This window comes from Pogona vitticeps, chromosome 2 (genome assembly GCF_051106095.1).
Source record: "Pogona vitticeps strain Pit_001003342236 chromosome 2, PviZW2.1, whole genome shotgun sequence".
Lineage (NCBI taxonomy): Eukaryota > Metazoa > Chordata > Lepidosauria > Squamata > Agamidae > Pogona > Pogona vitticeps.
Genome location: NC_135784.1, coordinates 73,093,975 through 73,111,406, shown reverse-complemented (window position 1 = coordinate 73,111,406; position 17,432 = coordinate 73,093,975). Strand labels below are relative to the sequence as shown.

At 43.8% G+C, this 17,432-nt stretch overlaps 1 protein-coding gene and 1 long non-coding RNA gene across 4 annotated transcripts in view; one reads left to right on the top strand and one right to left on the bottom strand.

Annotated features, from left to right (window-relative positions):
* VGLL4 (vestigial like family member 4) overlaps positions 1-6,773 on the bottom strand; it is a 127,556-nt gene extending 120,783 nt beyond the window's left edge. The window contains exon 1 of one of the 3 annotated variants that reach the window (XM_020802550.3): positions 6,627-6,773. In XM_020802550.3, the coding sequence (XP_020658209.3) occupies positions 6,627-6,754 (128 nt within the window). In that variant the 5' untranslated portion in view covers positions 6,755-6,773. Of the gene's footprint in view, positions 1-5,194; positions 5,333-6,085; positions 6,225-6,626 lie in introns of those variants that run through there. The other 2 variants (XM_020802552.3, XM_020802554.3) reach the window with 2 other exon arrangements.
* Positions 6,774-6,873: 100 nt separating this feature from the next.
* LOC144586716 (uncharacterized) lies at positions 6,874-12,930 on the top strand. The gene is made up of 2 exons (XR_013541717.1): positions 6,874-7,237; positions 10,226-12,930. It is a non-coding gene; the product is annotated as an uncharacterized LOC144586716 (long non-coding RNA).
* Positions 12,931-17,432: the final 4,502 nt, after the last annotated feature.

Genomic DNA, 17,432 nt, shown 5'->3' with positions numbered 1-17,432 from the left:
AAAAAAAAGAGGAAGTCTGGGTTATGGGACAGCAAATTCTGGACCCTGTGGGCTTAATCTGCTCCATAGAGAAGAGCAAGGGAAGGAATGACAAAACAATGTATTTGGGAACAGAACCTCCTGACAGATACTTAAGGGATGCAGGTTGAGCCACTGGCACATCACAACTTCCTGCTTTCTCAAAATGGCTCTTCAAGAAAACTATTTGCTGGTTCACACTATTCAAATAGCAGCACTACTGTCTTTAATTTCTTTTCTAAAGCAGTTGAAGAGATATGTTTTAATGTTTACTTCACAACTACCTTGCCCAAATAATAACTGTTTTCCTTACACAAAGCAGATGAGGAAATCAAGGGAACCCTACATTTGCTATTTTGTAAGCAACTGAATTCTAGCAGTACTACATGCAAAACAAGCCAAATTCATTATTTCTGTGCAACTCACATTTTATCAACCTATTTTATTTATTTATTTATTTATTTATTTATTTATTTATTTATTTATACCCTGCCCATCTATACCGAAGTCTACTCTGTTCAATCTTTACACAAAACATATCACACAGAAAGCTGGACTAGATTCAGATGAAGAACGCATGAATGAAATCTGGTGGAAGAAACATCCGTAATTTAAAACATGCAGATGATACCAATCTACTGACAGAAAGCAACAATGACTTAAAAGAACTTCTAGGGAAGGTAAAAGAGGAACGTGACAAATCGGGACTGCAGATAACCATTAAAATGACCAAAATCACTACTACAGAAGAACTACACAACTATAATACTGGCAGTGAAGAAATTGAAATTGTAAAGGATTTTGTAGACCTTGGTTCAGTCATCAGTCCAAATAGAAACTGCAGCCAAGAAATCAGAAAGAGACTGAGACTCAAAAGGGAAACAATGAGGGAATAAATATAATCAAGTGTAAGGATACGTCACTGGAAGGACAGATCCTGAAGCTGAGCTCCAATACTTTGGCCATCTGATGAGAAGAGTAGACTCCCTGGAAAAGACGCTGATGTTAGGAAAGTGTGAAGGCAGGAGGAGACGGGGACGACAGAGGACGAGATGGTTGGAGAGTGTCATCGAAGCAGCCAACATGAATTTGACCAAACTCCGGGAGGCAGTGGAAGACAGGAGGGCCTAGCATGCTCTGGTTCATGGGGTCACGAAGAGTCGGACGCGACTTAACAACTAAACAACAAAAGGATATGTCACTTGAGACCAAGACCAAGATAATCCACACTCTACTATTCCTGAACATCATATAAAGGTGTGAAAGCTAGAAAGTTAAGAAAGCTGACAGGAAAAAAATTCAAATTCACAATGTGAAATACGGTGCTAAAGAGCTTTGCTGAACTATCAGAAAGATGAACAAGGGGCCTGAGAGCAAATCAATCTTGAAGTATCATTGGAGGCAAAAAGCATGCCCCACAGGCTGTCCTACTTTGGTCACATCAGGAGAAGGCAAAGACATTAATGCTAGAAAAAGTTAAAGGCAGCAGGAAAAAAAGGTAGACCAAATATGATATGGACTGACTCTGTAAAGAAAGTCATAGACTTGAGTTTACAACCGCAGAGCCGAGCTGTTGAGGACAGGACATTTTGAAGATCACTCATTCAAAAGGTTGCCATGAATCAGAGGTGACCTGATGGCATGTCACAAGAACAACAATGCAAAACACAAATAAGAAAATTCAACCTACAATCCAGAGCACACCACTGGATAATTTCCAAGAATCCAAAATACATTCCCAAAAGTGGCTGGAACACAAAAAAATCCCTCTTTTTAAATGTTTTCAAAAAAACACTAATTAAAATATGACAACAAAGAGTAGAGAGACAAAGAACACAAACAAAGCTGGCTAGTTCCAAGAACGAATAAATCTGGCAGTGTTCCATCTATGTCATACTCAACTAGGCAAATCTAGTCAGACATTACAATTGATTGCAAGTTCATGGTCTTGCTTGCTCTATTGCTTACATTCTAAATCCAGCAGCCTGCTCGTCTACACTCATGACCTACAGCGACTATGACATCTGAGACCACTATTGCTTCTGCCTGTTTGTATAAAGATCCAACTTCCACCTCCATATATTGATTATGCTCCATGTGCCCAAATACAGAGTGTACAAGCTGCCTGTTCATCAGCACTGTAACATAATTTGGCACTTCATACTTGTACCTCTATTGGTTCTGTGCTAGTTGCCTTAATGATTTTGATCCCACTCTCTGTGCTTAGAACACCTGAAGACATTGTTCTCAGTCTGAGGGGATCATTTAGTGCACTAATGAAGAAGCCTCCTCACCATCTGCCCAGCATATTAGTCTGAAAAATATCTGTATGAAATTCCAAGTAAGTCAGAAACGGGATGTTCTGTTTTCAAAAAGAACTCCAAAAAGCTCTGCAACTCTGTGACCCAAAAAAAGAGAAATATTACTAGTCCTAATGAGCTCAACAGCGGGCCAATAAATTAGCAATGTTTAAGTTAAGCCTCCTGATCAGACAGTCCCAACAGCTTGCAAAGAACAATTCCATGAAAGTAATATAGCACAGAGGCTGGAGTGCCAGATTATGATGGAGGAGACTCCCCAGTCGGACAGGAAGCTTGTCAGGTAACCGTGGGTCAGCTACTTAACATCAGCCTAGACCAACCCACAGGGCTATTGTGGGTTAACATCAGCCTAGACCAACCCACAGGGCTATTGTGAGGATAATGGAATGCCATCCCGAGTGACGTTTGCCTGGTGCCGACTGGATGATGTTTCGGCGCCAGTTCAAAACCTTCCTGTTCCAGAAGATTTTTAACTGAAATAATATCAACTGTGGGTCCTGATGGCAATTTTTAGAGTGCTGTATTTTAAATTGTATTTTAATTGTTTTATCTTTTTATTGCATTTAAATTGTTGTAAGCCACCCAGAGACCCTTGGGAAGTGTGGGCAGCATATAAATCAAATAAATAAATAAAACCGCAGGGTGGAGAAGCATGTGCATTACCTTGAACTCCCTGAGGAAAACAGAGTGCAAATGTAATGACACTCATTAATAAACAAGTAAGAGAACAGCTTTAGATTCCAGATCCATCATTTTTAACCCATAAGAGTGTCCTATTATGAGAGTCTCAAGCAATTTAAACAAATAGGAGGGAACAGATATTCTTCAAGATGAGTGATGTAGAATACTCCACTTATGGAAATCTTGTCTCATGGGGAAAAAAATCCAGCATGGTGCATTTTATGGCTAATCTACAGTACAGACAACATTAACCCTTCGGGTCATGGACACACTAGAATGCACAGTCTTTGTTTGGGGATAGCCAGCACAGGAGATCCAATCCAAGTTAGGACTCTGGTATAGCAGCCCTTTGTTTCCTGAAGCAGTTTTAACCAGGACTGGGGGACCCACACTAGCTGTTTACAGGGCAGCATGGAGCGTCCATTCCTTCCAATTGGAGCAGTTTCACTCTCTGGAAACTAGTATAGGCAGGAGACCTAAGCGCAGATTGGGACCAGAGGACGAGAAAGGAATAGAGTCCTTCACCACCTCTAGGGCCCCAATGAAGTGAGTGCGAGGAGGACACTCATATTTCTCAAACAAAACTTCTACGTTCAAAGGCAAACCACATAAATAAATTCCACCAAATGTCATTGAGCTGTTTATCTCACCCACGCGCCAACTGCACCAGAGCAAGATTTTGATAGAAACGGTTAGAGAGCTCTGACTAGCCTTGGGGGCAACAGAATGAATAGAAAGGCTTGCTATCAACCAGTATGCAATTGGCATGAAAAGTATGCTTTCAGACCCAAATTGGTATTTTAACAAATTTCATCCCACATCCTCACCCTAGAGGAAAACTGTCTTCACAAAGCAAGCCACCGCTTTATTCTACTTGCTTTAGAACAGGCTATATTTTTTAAAAACACTAGAATAGAATATACTCCAGTCCATAAAGGCAGACAATATTACCCTCAGGCCCTTCCACTCCTACAAGTCTTAAATGTGACTATAAGCGTGTCAGGACTGTTAACAGTCTCCAACAAATCCTGCACAGATTCAGTTTCGAAATCAGGCCGGTTAGTTTAGTTTTCTTTCCTCAGGACACAGCATTCCATCATGCTGCCAACTCACCCTGTTGGAGGAGTCTGCTGAAAACACTTTGTGTGGGAGAACACTAAAAGCAAGGTAGGCTGCTCCCAGGATCAGACTGCAAAAGTGCTAGAAGAATACAACCATTGTAGCCATGAAGCAAATAACATTTCCAAGTGATTTTTATATCCATATCTAGAGAGGAATACATACAGACTTGACATTTCTTCATAGCAGAGAACAGAGACTTCTGCAGCTGCTGTCTCCCTCTGAGTCTGAATTTAGGTCATTTTTGCGCTAAGAAGTGGTTCCCAACTGGGTCCCTAGATGTTTGTGGACTACAACTCCCAGATAGCCTGGCCAGCATAGCTAGTGGTGAATGCTTCTGGGAATTGCAGTCCAAGAACATTTGGGGGCCAAGGCTGAGAACCACTGCATTAGGGTCTAAGCTTGAAGGAATGAATGTCAAAACTCTTCAGTCTGTGTTATTTTTTATGTTCAACACAGTAACATAGAGGCATCATTTTGGCCTCTTTGTACTCATCACAAATAGAGGCATGTGCTCTAACCCAATAGTTCCCAATTCTTGGTTCCCTAGATGTTATTGGACTGCAACTCCCAGAAATCCTAGCCAGCACAGCTAGTGGGGAAGGCTTCTGGGAGTTTTAGTCCAAGACGGTTGGGAACCACTATTCTGAGAGTCTGCCAAACTGTCACAACACATCTAACATTTAAAATATTCTTAACTGTCAATGAAAGGTGTGGCCGCCAGCAAGGCAGAAGCAGGGCTGGCATTTCAGTTCTCCTAGAAGCACAAACAGGAAATAAAACCAGGAGATGTCACTTTGTTGCAGAAGAAAGCAAAGTGTATTGAAAACTATTTACAAAAAAGACGTACTGTACTTTAAAAATTTATCAGCATCATTATAAAGTCAGGAAAAAGGCAAAGACTGCAGTATGCTACAAATCAAACCACTTGCAAAACAGCAGTAGTCATGGAGGCACTGAAGAATCCCCCAAAGGGCACCAAAGAATCACAGAAGGAGCCACCAGGGAGGAAACTCAACGGAGTGAAAGAAGAGGGAAGGTACTATCTCACTCACCTGAAGACCTCTATCAGGGTCGTTGTAACTCAGATGCAACTTGACATTGTGCATCACACACAAACACACACGCACACACGCAGAGGGTCAGGCAGCGGACCTATTCGGAGAGAGGCAGTAAGCCGTTCACCGTCCCCGGTCCACCCCCCTCCCCCGTCCTACCGGGCTTCCAGCAAACCCTCCTCCAGTCCCTCCTCGGGGCCAGCCGGGCCCCTCCTCCAGCCCCGCCGGCACGGGCGCTGAGTAAGCACAGACTAGGGAGGCAGCCGGCAGCAGCCGCGCGCGGGCCAGGCGTCTTGCCGTAGGAGGCGCCGGGGCTGCGCGGGGCTCCAGCGCGTCTCCCTCCCGCGAGGTCGCCTCTGCAGGCAGAGCCGAGCACGGGCGACGGAGCGCACGCAACCCGGGCCATTCGCTGCGGCCCCGTGCAAGCGAGCGAGCGAGCGCCGGGGACCAGACTTTTCTGGAGTCCGGGGCGGCCGAACACCAGCCAAACCGAAGCCTTTTGACTATCCTGTCCCTTAAAAAAAAAAAAAACGCTGCACTTTAAAACGGGGCGCCCTTCGGGGCATCACAGGGTTCCCCTCGGCGACCAGGGGCTCCGGCGGAGTGCCTCCTCAGGACTCGGCGACCTTTCGGCTGCCGTCCGCGAGAAGCGAGTCTAGACTCGACCCCCCTCGAAGCAGGCAGGGGAAGGCGAGTCCCGCTGCCCGTGGCCAGGCTCTCTCCTGCAGGAGGCCGCCCGGCGTCTCCCGCACACCCTGCTGCCCGCGCCGCCGCTCGCGACAGTTGCAGCCGCGTGCAGGGCTGCGCGGGCTCCAGCCGGCGACGCTTTCCCGGTCCCACGCCGTCCCTCCCTCCCTCCCTCTCTTCCACAGCAACTCCCAGCCTCACCAGTTTGCCCCAGCTCCGCGCTGCTGGGTCGCGCTCTCCCCCCTGCAGAGCCGAACCAAGCCGCGGCGGCCCAAAACGAGCCAGGACGAGGCGGCGGCGGCGGCGGCCGGGAGGTGGGGGGGGGGGGAAAGCGGCGCGCGCGCGCGCGGGGAGACCAGCGTGAAGTTGCCCCCGGCAGTGGCGGCTCCTCCAAGTGCCGCTCGCTCCCCCTGGGCAACCAAGCTGGGCTGCGCGCGGGCTCCAGCCGGGGAGCACCCGGATTGCTGATTGGGCGGGCAGGCGGCCGGTCCCCAAACAATGCGAGCCCTTGCAGAGTCAGCAGTCGCGCCCGGAACCTCGCGCCACGGTCCCCGGGCCGAGGGAAGAATTCCAAGAATGATGGAATTCTCTTCCTAGCAGGTGGGGAGAGCCGCGCTACCCTATTGGCTGGAGAGCCCATGAGGTCAGCATATATTAGGCTAATCAGGCCTTGACATCACATCCTCACCAGGTGAAATTTTGAAAGGGCGGGGGCGTGAGGAGAGAAAAGGCGAAAAGGTACCTCAGTGGAAGAGAGGCGCGTCCGGGGCGGGAAGGCTCGTATTGTCCGACCTCCGTTCCCTCCTCCAGGGAAGCGAGTCCACGCCAGGCTGCAGCAGGCATGCCCTCGCCCTCCCCGCGTACACACATGCCCGGAGCACCCTTGCTCTTGGGCTGCCTCCAGGCATTCAGCGCCGGGGTTTCAATGCAAATGCGGCGCCGCTCGCTGTAGGAGGGCGGGCACCAGAACTGGACGGGCGCGCTAGAGAAAGCGGCTCCAGGGCTCGTGAGGGGGCGGGCGGGCGGGCGGGCAGGCTAGCTGGCTGGCCGGCCCGCCCTTAAACACGAGGAGGAAGCTGCCTCCAAGAGGAATTCCCGGAGCGGGGTAGAGAGGCTGCTCGATTATGGCAGCAAAATGCAACGAAGAGCCCGGAGGTGAACCAGACGTGGTCGTTGGGAAGGAGACGGTAGTTGGTTTGCTTTGCTGCCAGGAAGAGGGACGCCCGCGCCCCCTCCCGCCTGCCTGGACTTCGCAACTGCAAATCCCTCCGGTTATTAAGAAGAGCTACAAGACTGGTTCAGGAAGCCAGTCTCCTATCAGGCACGTGGAAAGGAACAGACACAGAAAAGAATGTAAACAACTGTTTAAACATTAAAGGGATGTTATCTTATTAACCACTTGTCCCAACTGTGTTAAACCTTAGGAACAGAAAGAGTTCACTTTTCTCTCTCAGAAACTGACTTCTTCCTCATTTCGCCCTCCCACCCCCCCCCAAAAAAAACAGGACCTAGGAATACTGTTCCTGGTCTCACTCTCCTTCTCACCAACTTCCCGAAAGACCAAGGAATTCTGTCTAATTGATTTTAGTTAAGATTGCTGTGTTTGATTGACTTGTGCGTGAATAACAGGCAACCGACTTATATATAATTTATATACAACTTGGAGTTGAAGAAATGCACCCTAAATAGTTACCATTGTTTGCAAAATCTCCTTTTCTCCCTTTCACTTTGACTCGCAGATGAGCCATTGCTCACCCTTCCAGTATCATGCTTTCATGAAAAACTATGTTGCCGTAGCCTCTGCAACCTAAGAAAAACTGCTAAGACAAGCAAAACAAAGAACCTACAGCTGATGGACTTTCAAAAACTCAGGCTATAAATTGCATGGTAAATTATATATTTCCTCTCTGTAGCATTCTATAGAGCCTGCCTGATCATCAGCCACTATCAGCTCCAGATCTTGTTTTTGCTGACTGTATAGAGCTTACCTGTTGTTCCTTTTATCTCTTGACTCCCTAATTTAGCATTCCAGTCCCCTATCATGAGAAGAATATCTTTCTTTGGTGTCAGTTTTAGAAGGTGTTGTAAGTCTTCATAGAATTGGTCAATTTCAGCCTCTTCAGCATCAGTGGTTGGTGCATACACTTGGATTACTGAGATGTTGAAAGGTCTGCCTTGGATTTGTATTGAAATCATTGTATCATTTTTGAGATTGTATCCCAGTACAGCTTTTCCCTCTCTTTTGTTGACTATGAGGGCTACTCCATTTCTTCTATGGGATTCTTGCCCACAATAGTAGATATGATAATTGTCTGAATTGAATTCATCCATTCCCATCCATTTTAATTCACTGACTCCCAGAATGTCAATGTTTATTCTTGCCATATTATATTTGACCACATCCAGCTTACCAAGGTTCATAGATCTTACATTCCAGGTTCCTATGCAGTATTTTTCTTGCAGCATCGGACTTTTCTTTCACTTCCAGGCGTGTCTGCAGCTGAGTGTCCTTTCAGCTTTGGCCCAACCACCTCATTAGGTCTGGAGCTACTTGTACTTGTCCTCTGCTCTTCCTCAGGAGCATGTTGGACGCCTTCCGACCTGAGGGGCTCATCTTCCAGCGTCATATCTCTTAGCCTTTTGTTTCTGTGTATGGAGTTTTCTTGGCAAAGATACTGGAGTGGCTGGCCAGGTCTTCCTCCAGGTGGATCACGTTTAGTCAGAACTCTCCACTATGACTTGTCCGTCTTGGGTGGCCCTGCACGGCATAGCCCATAGCTTCTCTCAATTACTCAAGCCCCTTCACCACAAAAAGGCAGCAATCGGTGAAGGGGGTCCTCTAGTAGCCAGCAGATATTTGCAATATGATCTATAGCACCTCTTCCTTTTCAGAATCCAACTTGAACTTGAATCCAGAATAGATTGGAGGAACAAATAACTCGAAAAATCCCACTTAAAATAACGTTTAAAAGTAGCTAGAAAGTAACTAAAAACTTTACTTACTGTAACCAAGAAAACTCTTTTTTTTAATTATTCTCATTAATCATGTTAACTTTTAAATTTTATTGCATTCTGTTCTAATTGCTACAAATAACTATATTTCTTGTAACCCATTGTTTCTCAGCTCTGTGCTTAGACATTTTGTTATTAAAATCAATGGCCTGATGGAATACAAATACAAAACAATAGAAGTTAGTTGAGTGTTAAAAAAATAATTGGTGGCATTACAGACTGTTGTTTGGTAGTATTTTGATGCCAGACAACTTGTGACATTAGCCTACTCTGAAGAAAAAACACCAAAAATTAACCCTTGAGAGATATAAATATACATAAATACCAACAAGAATTTAGAGCACCCAACTGATTTTTTCAGTTATTTTCAAAGATGTGTCACCTTTAGTATGCTTGGGTTTCTACCTTTTTCTTGCAGTGAGATTGATTCTAAACTATACCCACATATTGCCTCAATAAAGTTACTGGTCACAGTTTGCCACTGACATCAGCTTTGTAAAATGTACTTCAAGGAAACTTTAATCTAAAACAAGTCACTTAACTCCATATGCAAATAATTTGAGAAAACATTTCAGTATTCCTCATCTGTAAAGCTCCCACTTGGTAAAGTCTGACATCTAGACATACTCAAATGACAACAAAAAGTCAAACTACATCAGAAACACTCAGCATTCATGATAGCGTTGCCCATATGGGAAAACTTAAGGATACTCTTCAAAAGCCATCATAAAACACATGCACACATTAATGCACACATGCATGCACACACACATGCACGGAGAACTTAATTAATGCCAACTTCAAGTTGTGTCAAACTGAATCAATTCCATACATGGCGATGCTCCAGATTTTGTCATAATAGAGAAACAGATTAGTTACTGCAACAAACCATTTGCTATGATAAACTGGCATCAATTTTCCCCCTCTTCCTGTGGTTACATTACATGAAAATTGCCTTCTTATTCTAGAAGCAGGAACTCTGGGGACAAAACAAGAGCCTCTTTTCTCTTGGAAAGAAATTGTGATTTCTCTGACTTTTTGGATTCATTGTCCTGCAATATTTTGTTGTAGATCTTCTCTGTTCTGCCTTAAGTTTCCTGAAGTGCACAGGCATGAACTCAAATCGACTCAAGTAGCTCCCTGAATCACAGTATACAATGGACTTCCATTTCTTGAACAACTTATTTGCATGTTACCTGAGAATGGCTTTTGAACGTAAATGAAGTTTTACACATAAAATCTCTTATTCAAAGGGGGAAAATCTACTGAATTAGCACATGATCTAGTTTAAAATAATTTGATTCCTGGAATGTTTTTTTTTTAAAAAAGATGCTGCCTCTTTGTGAAGGAGAGAGAGCCAGTGTGCCGTCCTCCACGGAGCAAAGAACAGAGGAAAGCCATGGATGTGTGGAAGGCATACTGGTAGAAATAGAGCAGGATAAGGAGGAAGGGAAAAGGTCACTTGAAGTGTACTTGGCTGATGAGGAGGGGAAGGAGCTTGATTTGATTGTGTGGGAGGCGGATATAAGAGAGGAAAAGGTGCGCAAAGTTTCAGAATTATAACGGGCAAACAACCAGACACTAGGGACCAGGCAGTGAAGACGGAGTGGAGCGCAGGACAAGAAGGATTTGCCACGCTCATGAAAGAGTTTCCGAACCTCCAACTGGGAGGAGGATTACTGCCTGACCCAAAAGACACGTCCGCGAAGGGAAAGGATTTGGAACCGCTACAATGGACGGTGGTAGTATATCCCCGCAATCAGCGTGGGGGGGGGAGGAGGGTGATCCGTCCCAGTCCCTCTTTACTCCAGCCACAACACGAGGGGGACTGGGTGAGACACCCGTGTTGTGGGACAGTATGTGCCGTGAGGAGCACCCCACTGAGGCCCATGACCGACTGGGAGCGGTTTGGACTGTCCCCTCAGTGAGGAGTGATATTAAAACACAGGACATTAGAGTACAACGTCAACGCCTTTTGCCTGAGTTGAGTTTGATGGATCCTTTTGAGCCTGTTGAACTGAGTTTGTTTAGTAATAAATCAAGTCGTGTTAAGAATATGGAATAGCCTCTGTCTCTTCTTCCCGCGCCAACACAGGGGTTGCACACAGTAGACAACGAACCTAATCACACTGTTATACATATTTAGTGTTTCTCCATCAAATCACTGATTCTTCAGACATTGGCTAAAAGTACTGTACAATATATGACACTCAGACTTTGATGTAAGAAAAACAGAGTAAATGGGATGTGATGGTTCAGACATGACATAATTATTGTAACTAGAGATTGGCATGGATTTTAAAAAGAATTGGAAAATTCATCAAAAATAGCTAAGTAATCAGTTTGTATTTGTCAGCAGTGATGTCCCCCGATTAATATGAATCCAATAATTTTTAGTTTTTAATTTGTTGGGCTATAAAATGGTCCCCAAGGCACCTAGAAGCACCAAAATCTCTGAGATGCTTCCCCTGGCCCTCCTCTGCAATCCCTCCAAGTTTGGTGAAGATTGGGTTTTCCTCAATTCAGCTGCTAAAAGACACTTTCCTAGTGGGACCCACTTTGTGGTATAACTCAGATGCCTGATACCCAATCTTTACTAAACTAGGAGCACTTGTAGAGGAGAGTCAGGGAAAGCTTCTCTGCAATTTTGGTGTCTCTAGGTGCCAGGGAGGGGCATTTTATGTGACTTTAAAGTCAAGAAGAATCTACAACATCAAAGCAGCAGTAGGTGACTGTGGCCTTTTTAAGTGGAGGCAAAGGGGCAATTGTACTGGCTCTCATACATACATACATACAGAAACTTCCTGCAGCCCTAGTTGGCATAGTCAGTGAGGGACCATGTTATCTGCAGTCCAATGACATGTGGAAGGCAACAGCTGCTTCCGTGAGTTGAAAATGTGACAGTCTTCAGCATGTTTATCCTAGGAAGCATACTCAGGACTACATCCTAATTTACAGAGACATGAATTTTTACAGGCAGATGGAATTCATGTAAAAATCATGTTTGCTTTACATGAAGTCTATTTTGCTTGTGGCAGTAGTGATATATCATGGCTTTACTTGCATAGGAAGGTATTGGCGGAAATTTGCATGGAATCCAAGCTGTAATAGAGCAGTTACTCCACTTGTTCTGTATTATAAGAGGTCATCAGGTTCATTCTGATCTCACACCCCTTAATGTCCATTGACCATTTCAACTGCCCTATAACCCAAGCCTGAAAAGATTACCTTTTACTATATAACTTTCTCTCCACCTGACCTGCCTCACAAGGCAATGGCTGTGAGGACAACGTGTCAGGGGAAAGAATTATACACACCACTGGCATGTTTGCGTTCTTTCCTGCAAGAAGTTCACAGGAAAACATTTTCTCCTTTAATTTCCCTCATAGCAACAACCCTGTGAGATGGGTAGGTGTTAGTGTCTGTATTATGCCAATAGTTGGGCAGTGATTTGAACCAGGGCTTCCCTACCTTTACATCTTTTTCTATTACATGATACTGTCTCTTCCACTGAATTATGGAAGTGCTAGTTTTGAAAGATTTGACCTAGTATGAACTACTGCTGTCAGAGCCCTCTGATAAATATGCTGCAAATGTCTAGACACACAAATTAACGAGCCTCTGACAGACATGGCCTGTCCTCTCCACCTGCCCCCAGTTATGAGGTTGACCAAAAGGGAAGGAGCCAGTGGCTCAGGCTTCTGTGTTCTATACAAAGAGAATCCATACAGTTAGCAGATAGGGATGCTAAAGGAACATTGGAACCAGGTGCCTTAAGACTGACAGAATCTGAATTCCCTCTTACTGAAAATACCAGCCCAGTGTGCTAAGAAAGGGACAGGTCAGTCCGTATCAAGAATTATGAGGGGAAAGTTGAACTAAAATGGTTAAACTAAAATGGTAAGTATAATGGGAAACTGGCATCAAGAATTTACCAGATGTGTCCACTAGATCCATTGTAATCCCGTGTTCCACCTCCACCTGGGGCCCAGTAGGTGCCTGGGAGAGGCTCAGAGCAAGCAAGATATTGCAATTGCTTTTTGCTCATCCTCAGTTTCTGATGTCAAAACAGGCAACCCCGCTCCCCAGTCCCACCCCAAGTAAGTGATGCTATGGAGGCGTCCTAGCTGGTATCTGGTGAGAAGACCTATTTCCCTGGACTGATCTGTCTAAGCCAAGGCAAGGATCCCTCTGGCCCTCCAGATAGTGGATCCCAGCTTCTGTCAATATCAGGTGGCACCATAAACTGGGATCAGAAAAGTCAGGAGCTGTATGTCTCAGCATCTGGTGGGCCTGAGTCTCCCACACCAGTCTCCCACACCAGTCTAGTCCACTGAAAAGAAACAGTGTCACTACCATCTTGTGGTAGTTAAAATCCATAAACGGGGCACTGTGAAACAGGGAATTTCCTTTTATCTTCCAAACACTTTAGCTGTGTGATCTTAAAGGAAAAGGAACATACCGTATATCTTCTCTTTCTCTCTCTCTCTCTCTCTCTCTCTCTCTCTCTCTGGTTTGTTTTATCAATCTCTTTAAATGCCCCACAGTAATTTTTTTCCTAATAAAAAGCACCAATATTTCTTCAGTTTATCATGAAAAGTCTTGTTTCAATTAACCCAACTTTAATTTTTATAGAGATTAAATGCTACTTCAGCAGCATTAAATCTGTAATCCGTTCTAATACCTACAGCTCCTGCTCCACCAAAGTGGAGCACAATGTAACAAAAACAACAACATGAAATGGATTTAATTCCAAAAGAGACTTGCATCAAATAAAACATCAGCCAAGATTTAAAGAACCCGGCATTGCCTAGCCACCTAACTTTTAGTAAGGAAGTAACCAGCTGTGGGTTTTGTGGGTATAATGTCCTACAGTGTGTGCCCTGGGTAGTCATGGCCATGTTAGACCTGATGTGTGTAAAGCTGGGATCTTTTCTCACGTGCCTGTCCGCAACATATTGTTTTACCATTTTAATAAAATTATAGTTAAAATTTTGTTGTTCAATATGGTTTCCTACAGAACTGCGTTTTTTCCAGTTCAGACAATCAAGAGGATCGATCACCCAGCCTCAGAGTAATCAGCATTTTCATCTAGAACATGAAGAAAAATGTTAGCTACTGATTGCAGTAAGTGGGAACTGATTCACCTGAAAAACATTGGGCAAGTCCCACTTCTTTATCTATCTATCTATCTATCTATCTATCTATCTATCTATCTATCTATCTATCTATCTATCTATCTATCTATCTATCTATCTATCTATCTATCTATCTATCTATCTATCTATCTATCTATCTATCTATCTATCTGATTGATTGATTGATTGATTGATTGATTGATTGATTGATTGATTTCTACCCCGCCCCTCTAGACAGAGTCTACTCAGGGTAGTTTACAAACAAGTATAAAACATCATAAAAATACAATCAAAGAGAATCATCATTGTAATTATCAAAAAATATATAAAACATAAGGACACTCCTGCTGTCCTTATGCATTACAAATCCCAATAGGGCTTAATAGAGCCCTATTTCCCACCTGTAAATGTGGGCTAATTTCCACAGGCAATATGATAGGAACTGAAGTAAATTAGGAGGACTGAGTTCCTGATCACCCTTCTGCTGTCCACCATCCTTCCATGCCTGATCCTAGCTTGTTTGTTTGTTTATAAATGTTTGGAGTAACATGATGTGAAGACTCCTTCAGACTTCCAAGCCCCCAAAATATACCATAGCCATCAAGGGATAAACTTGCCACATGCTGTATACACCAGTAAGCATTAGGTTCGTGTCAGCTACCCGGTATTCTTTTGAAATTATTCCTTTATCCTGAAGCACCAGCAGACATCTCCACCAGCCAACGTAGCTGACAATTTCATGAAGCAGAGGAGCTCTATTTAAGCACATGCAACAAGTTTTCAAAAAGGAGACTGCAGCTGAGTTTCAGGTTTGGACGATCTAAATATATCACTGGACTACTTGTGGAGTTACAGATATCTGACATCCTGGAGCAACATACCATGCAATTATGTCTCTAGGGAGGAAATTGACAAGGGGAATCGAGCAGGTGGAGAATAATAAATCTTCACATAGCTCACCATCCTATTTCTTGAGCTTGCATCCTCTCCACACTAGCTGGTCCGGTCTGTACAAAACACTGTACAGTATATTAAATTGAATTAATTGTACCATGTTGTGCTAGCATGCTAGCCACCCTAAAACTCTCTGGGAGGTACAGGTCTCCCTCAGAGCTCCACGTAAGACTTACCCATTTAAACTACCATATTCTTGGGGCAAGGGAGTGATCTTTCATTGTTGGTGCTTATGTTACTTGCTTGTACATATGCTGACAGAATTAAAAAGAAGAAAAGAGAAAAAGAACAGTTGCAAATACAGGAGCGTCTGAACAGATGATGGCTCTATATAGGAGGTGGAAGAACAAGACCCGAAATATTTCCAGGAGAGAGGACTTTGCATGTTAAATCTAGAAGAAACAAAATCCTTGCTTGGGCAATACCTGTCTTGGATCAGTAAAGTTTTATAAGCAAGGCAAGCTTTCAGATACTCCAGATCTCTTCAGGCAAAGATAGGGGATCCTGGGGGGATAGCCCAGCCTTTGATGCAATCTACTTCTGAAGTTGAGTTCTGGGAATGAAAGCTCACACTATCTGGGTAATTTTAGTAATCCAAGAAAGGAATTTTGTTTCCGTTCATGGATCACATGACTACTTTTAAAAATGTCTTCTTAGAGTTCTGGAGAGTAAACCGGCAGAGGGATAAAACAAAGGGGACACATGCAGAAAGTAGTGTGCAGACGTGATTAGTGGGATGCAAAAATGTAGAACCGCACACCATTCTATTAGATACATTCTTCAGTAAAGTGTGACATACACTTTTAAGTATTTGTTACCACCTCTTACAGTCTTCGATACAACAAACCATATGGATTTTTCCTAGATCCTTCCATCTATCCATAATAAAATTTCTATTGTGTTTGCACATTCATCTGTAAGGATTTAAGCTTTCTCTCTGATCCTCCCCACCTACCTCACCCGCCTGAACATTACAATTTAACAGGGTGTTTTCCATTAACAAAAATAGGAGGAGGACCTATTTTAGCTCCATGATTCATTCATGGCTGTGTGCCAAAACTGGAATATATTGAAGGCCTGTAGTCTCCAGAGAAAAGGTGGGCTGCTTTTAAAAAACCACAAAGACATGAATGATTTACAGAGAACTGAAAGAAAAGGCTTTCAGGAACGTCTGAGCTAAAAAGGAAAACTTTCTTAAGTCCTGACCCTTAAAGGATTTACAGTCCAGAGTGCAAAATTTGCAAAGCATGGAACAGTTGGAATATGCTAGCCCCTGCCCCTCCTGCATTAATCTGAAGGCTTAAATTCCTTCATGAGCATAAGGAATGGCTTAATTTTTAGTTTCTGCACGCAAATAACTTCAACACAGAGATGTGCCATGTGCATCAGCCACACTGGACAGAGAAAGCTAAGATAATATTCAAGCTTTATAATGAAAATAACACTTGTGATGTGAAAGACGTGGTACCATCAGCTTCCTGGGCTTTGAGTGTATACAGAACATCTGTTGCACATAAATATGCTTAATTAGCTTTTGAACTGAGAGTTGTTTTGTTTTTTCCTTCCATTTTACCTTTGCCCTTCAACCAAGATTCAAGATAAAGAGGGTGAAGTACTTTATCGAACTGCAGGGGTCAACCTCTGAGCAGATTAAGTTACTTCTAATGTTTTGACCTATATTTTTTCACGAATGCCATCTTTTCCAAAGTTCAAACTTAAGTAAACTTTTAGGATTATTTATGGTGATTGGTCATTCTCACATCTACAGTTTGCTCAAGATCCCATGCTGTGTGTCTAATGAAAGTAGATACATGAAATGTGAGTATGCCTGGATATAAAAATATATTAAGTGGGATTTTACACGTGCATCAGTTTACACTTCCAAAATAAAAACCTATTTATAAACTATTAAGAACTACCTTTAGCACAGCAACTCAGTTGCCTCTCAGTTGCAACAGTGTGTGTGTGTGTGTGTGTGTGTGTGTGTGTGTGTGTGTGTGCGTGCACACGCGTACACACACACACACAGGGAGGCAACTGAGTTGCTGTGCTAAAGGTATATGTATGTACACACACAGAGACAGACATGTGCCTTGATGCTCCAGCAAATATGCAATATTGAGTCCATTCTCCTGTGCATGATAAAATCAGCTCATGCTCCAAAATTTTTGACATAACAGCTTTCTATAGGCATCTTTCAGTCTTGAGAGACTATGGTAACATGCTGTAAATAGAGGACTTGGAGCAGCGTCTAGTGTGGCTGAGAAGGCCAATTTGAGAGTGACAGATATATTGCCCGTCAGCCTCCCTCAGGAGGTCATCCTGCAGGGCGACCAATGCTGTTTCCGTACCATGCCGCAGCCTGAAGCCCAACTGGAATGGATCAAGGGCATCAGTTTCCTCCAGGAAGGCCTGAAGCTGATCGGTCATCACCCTCTTGACCA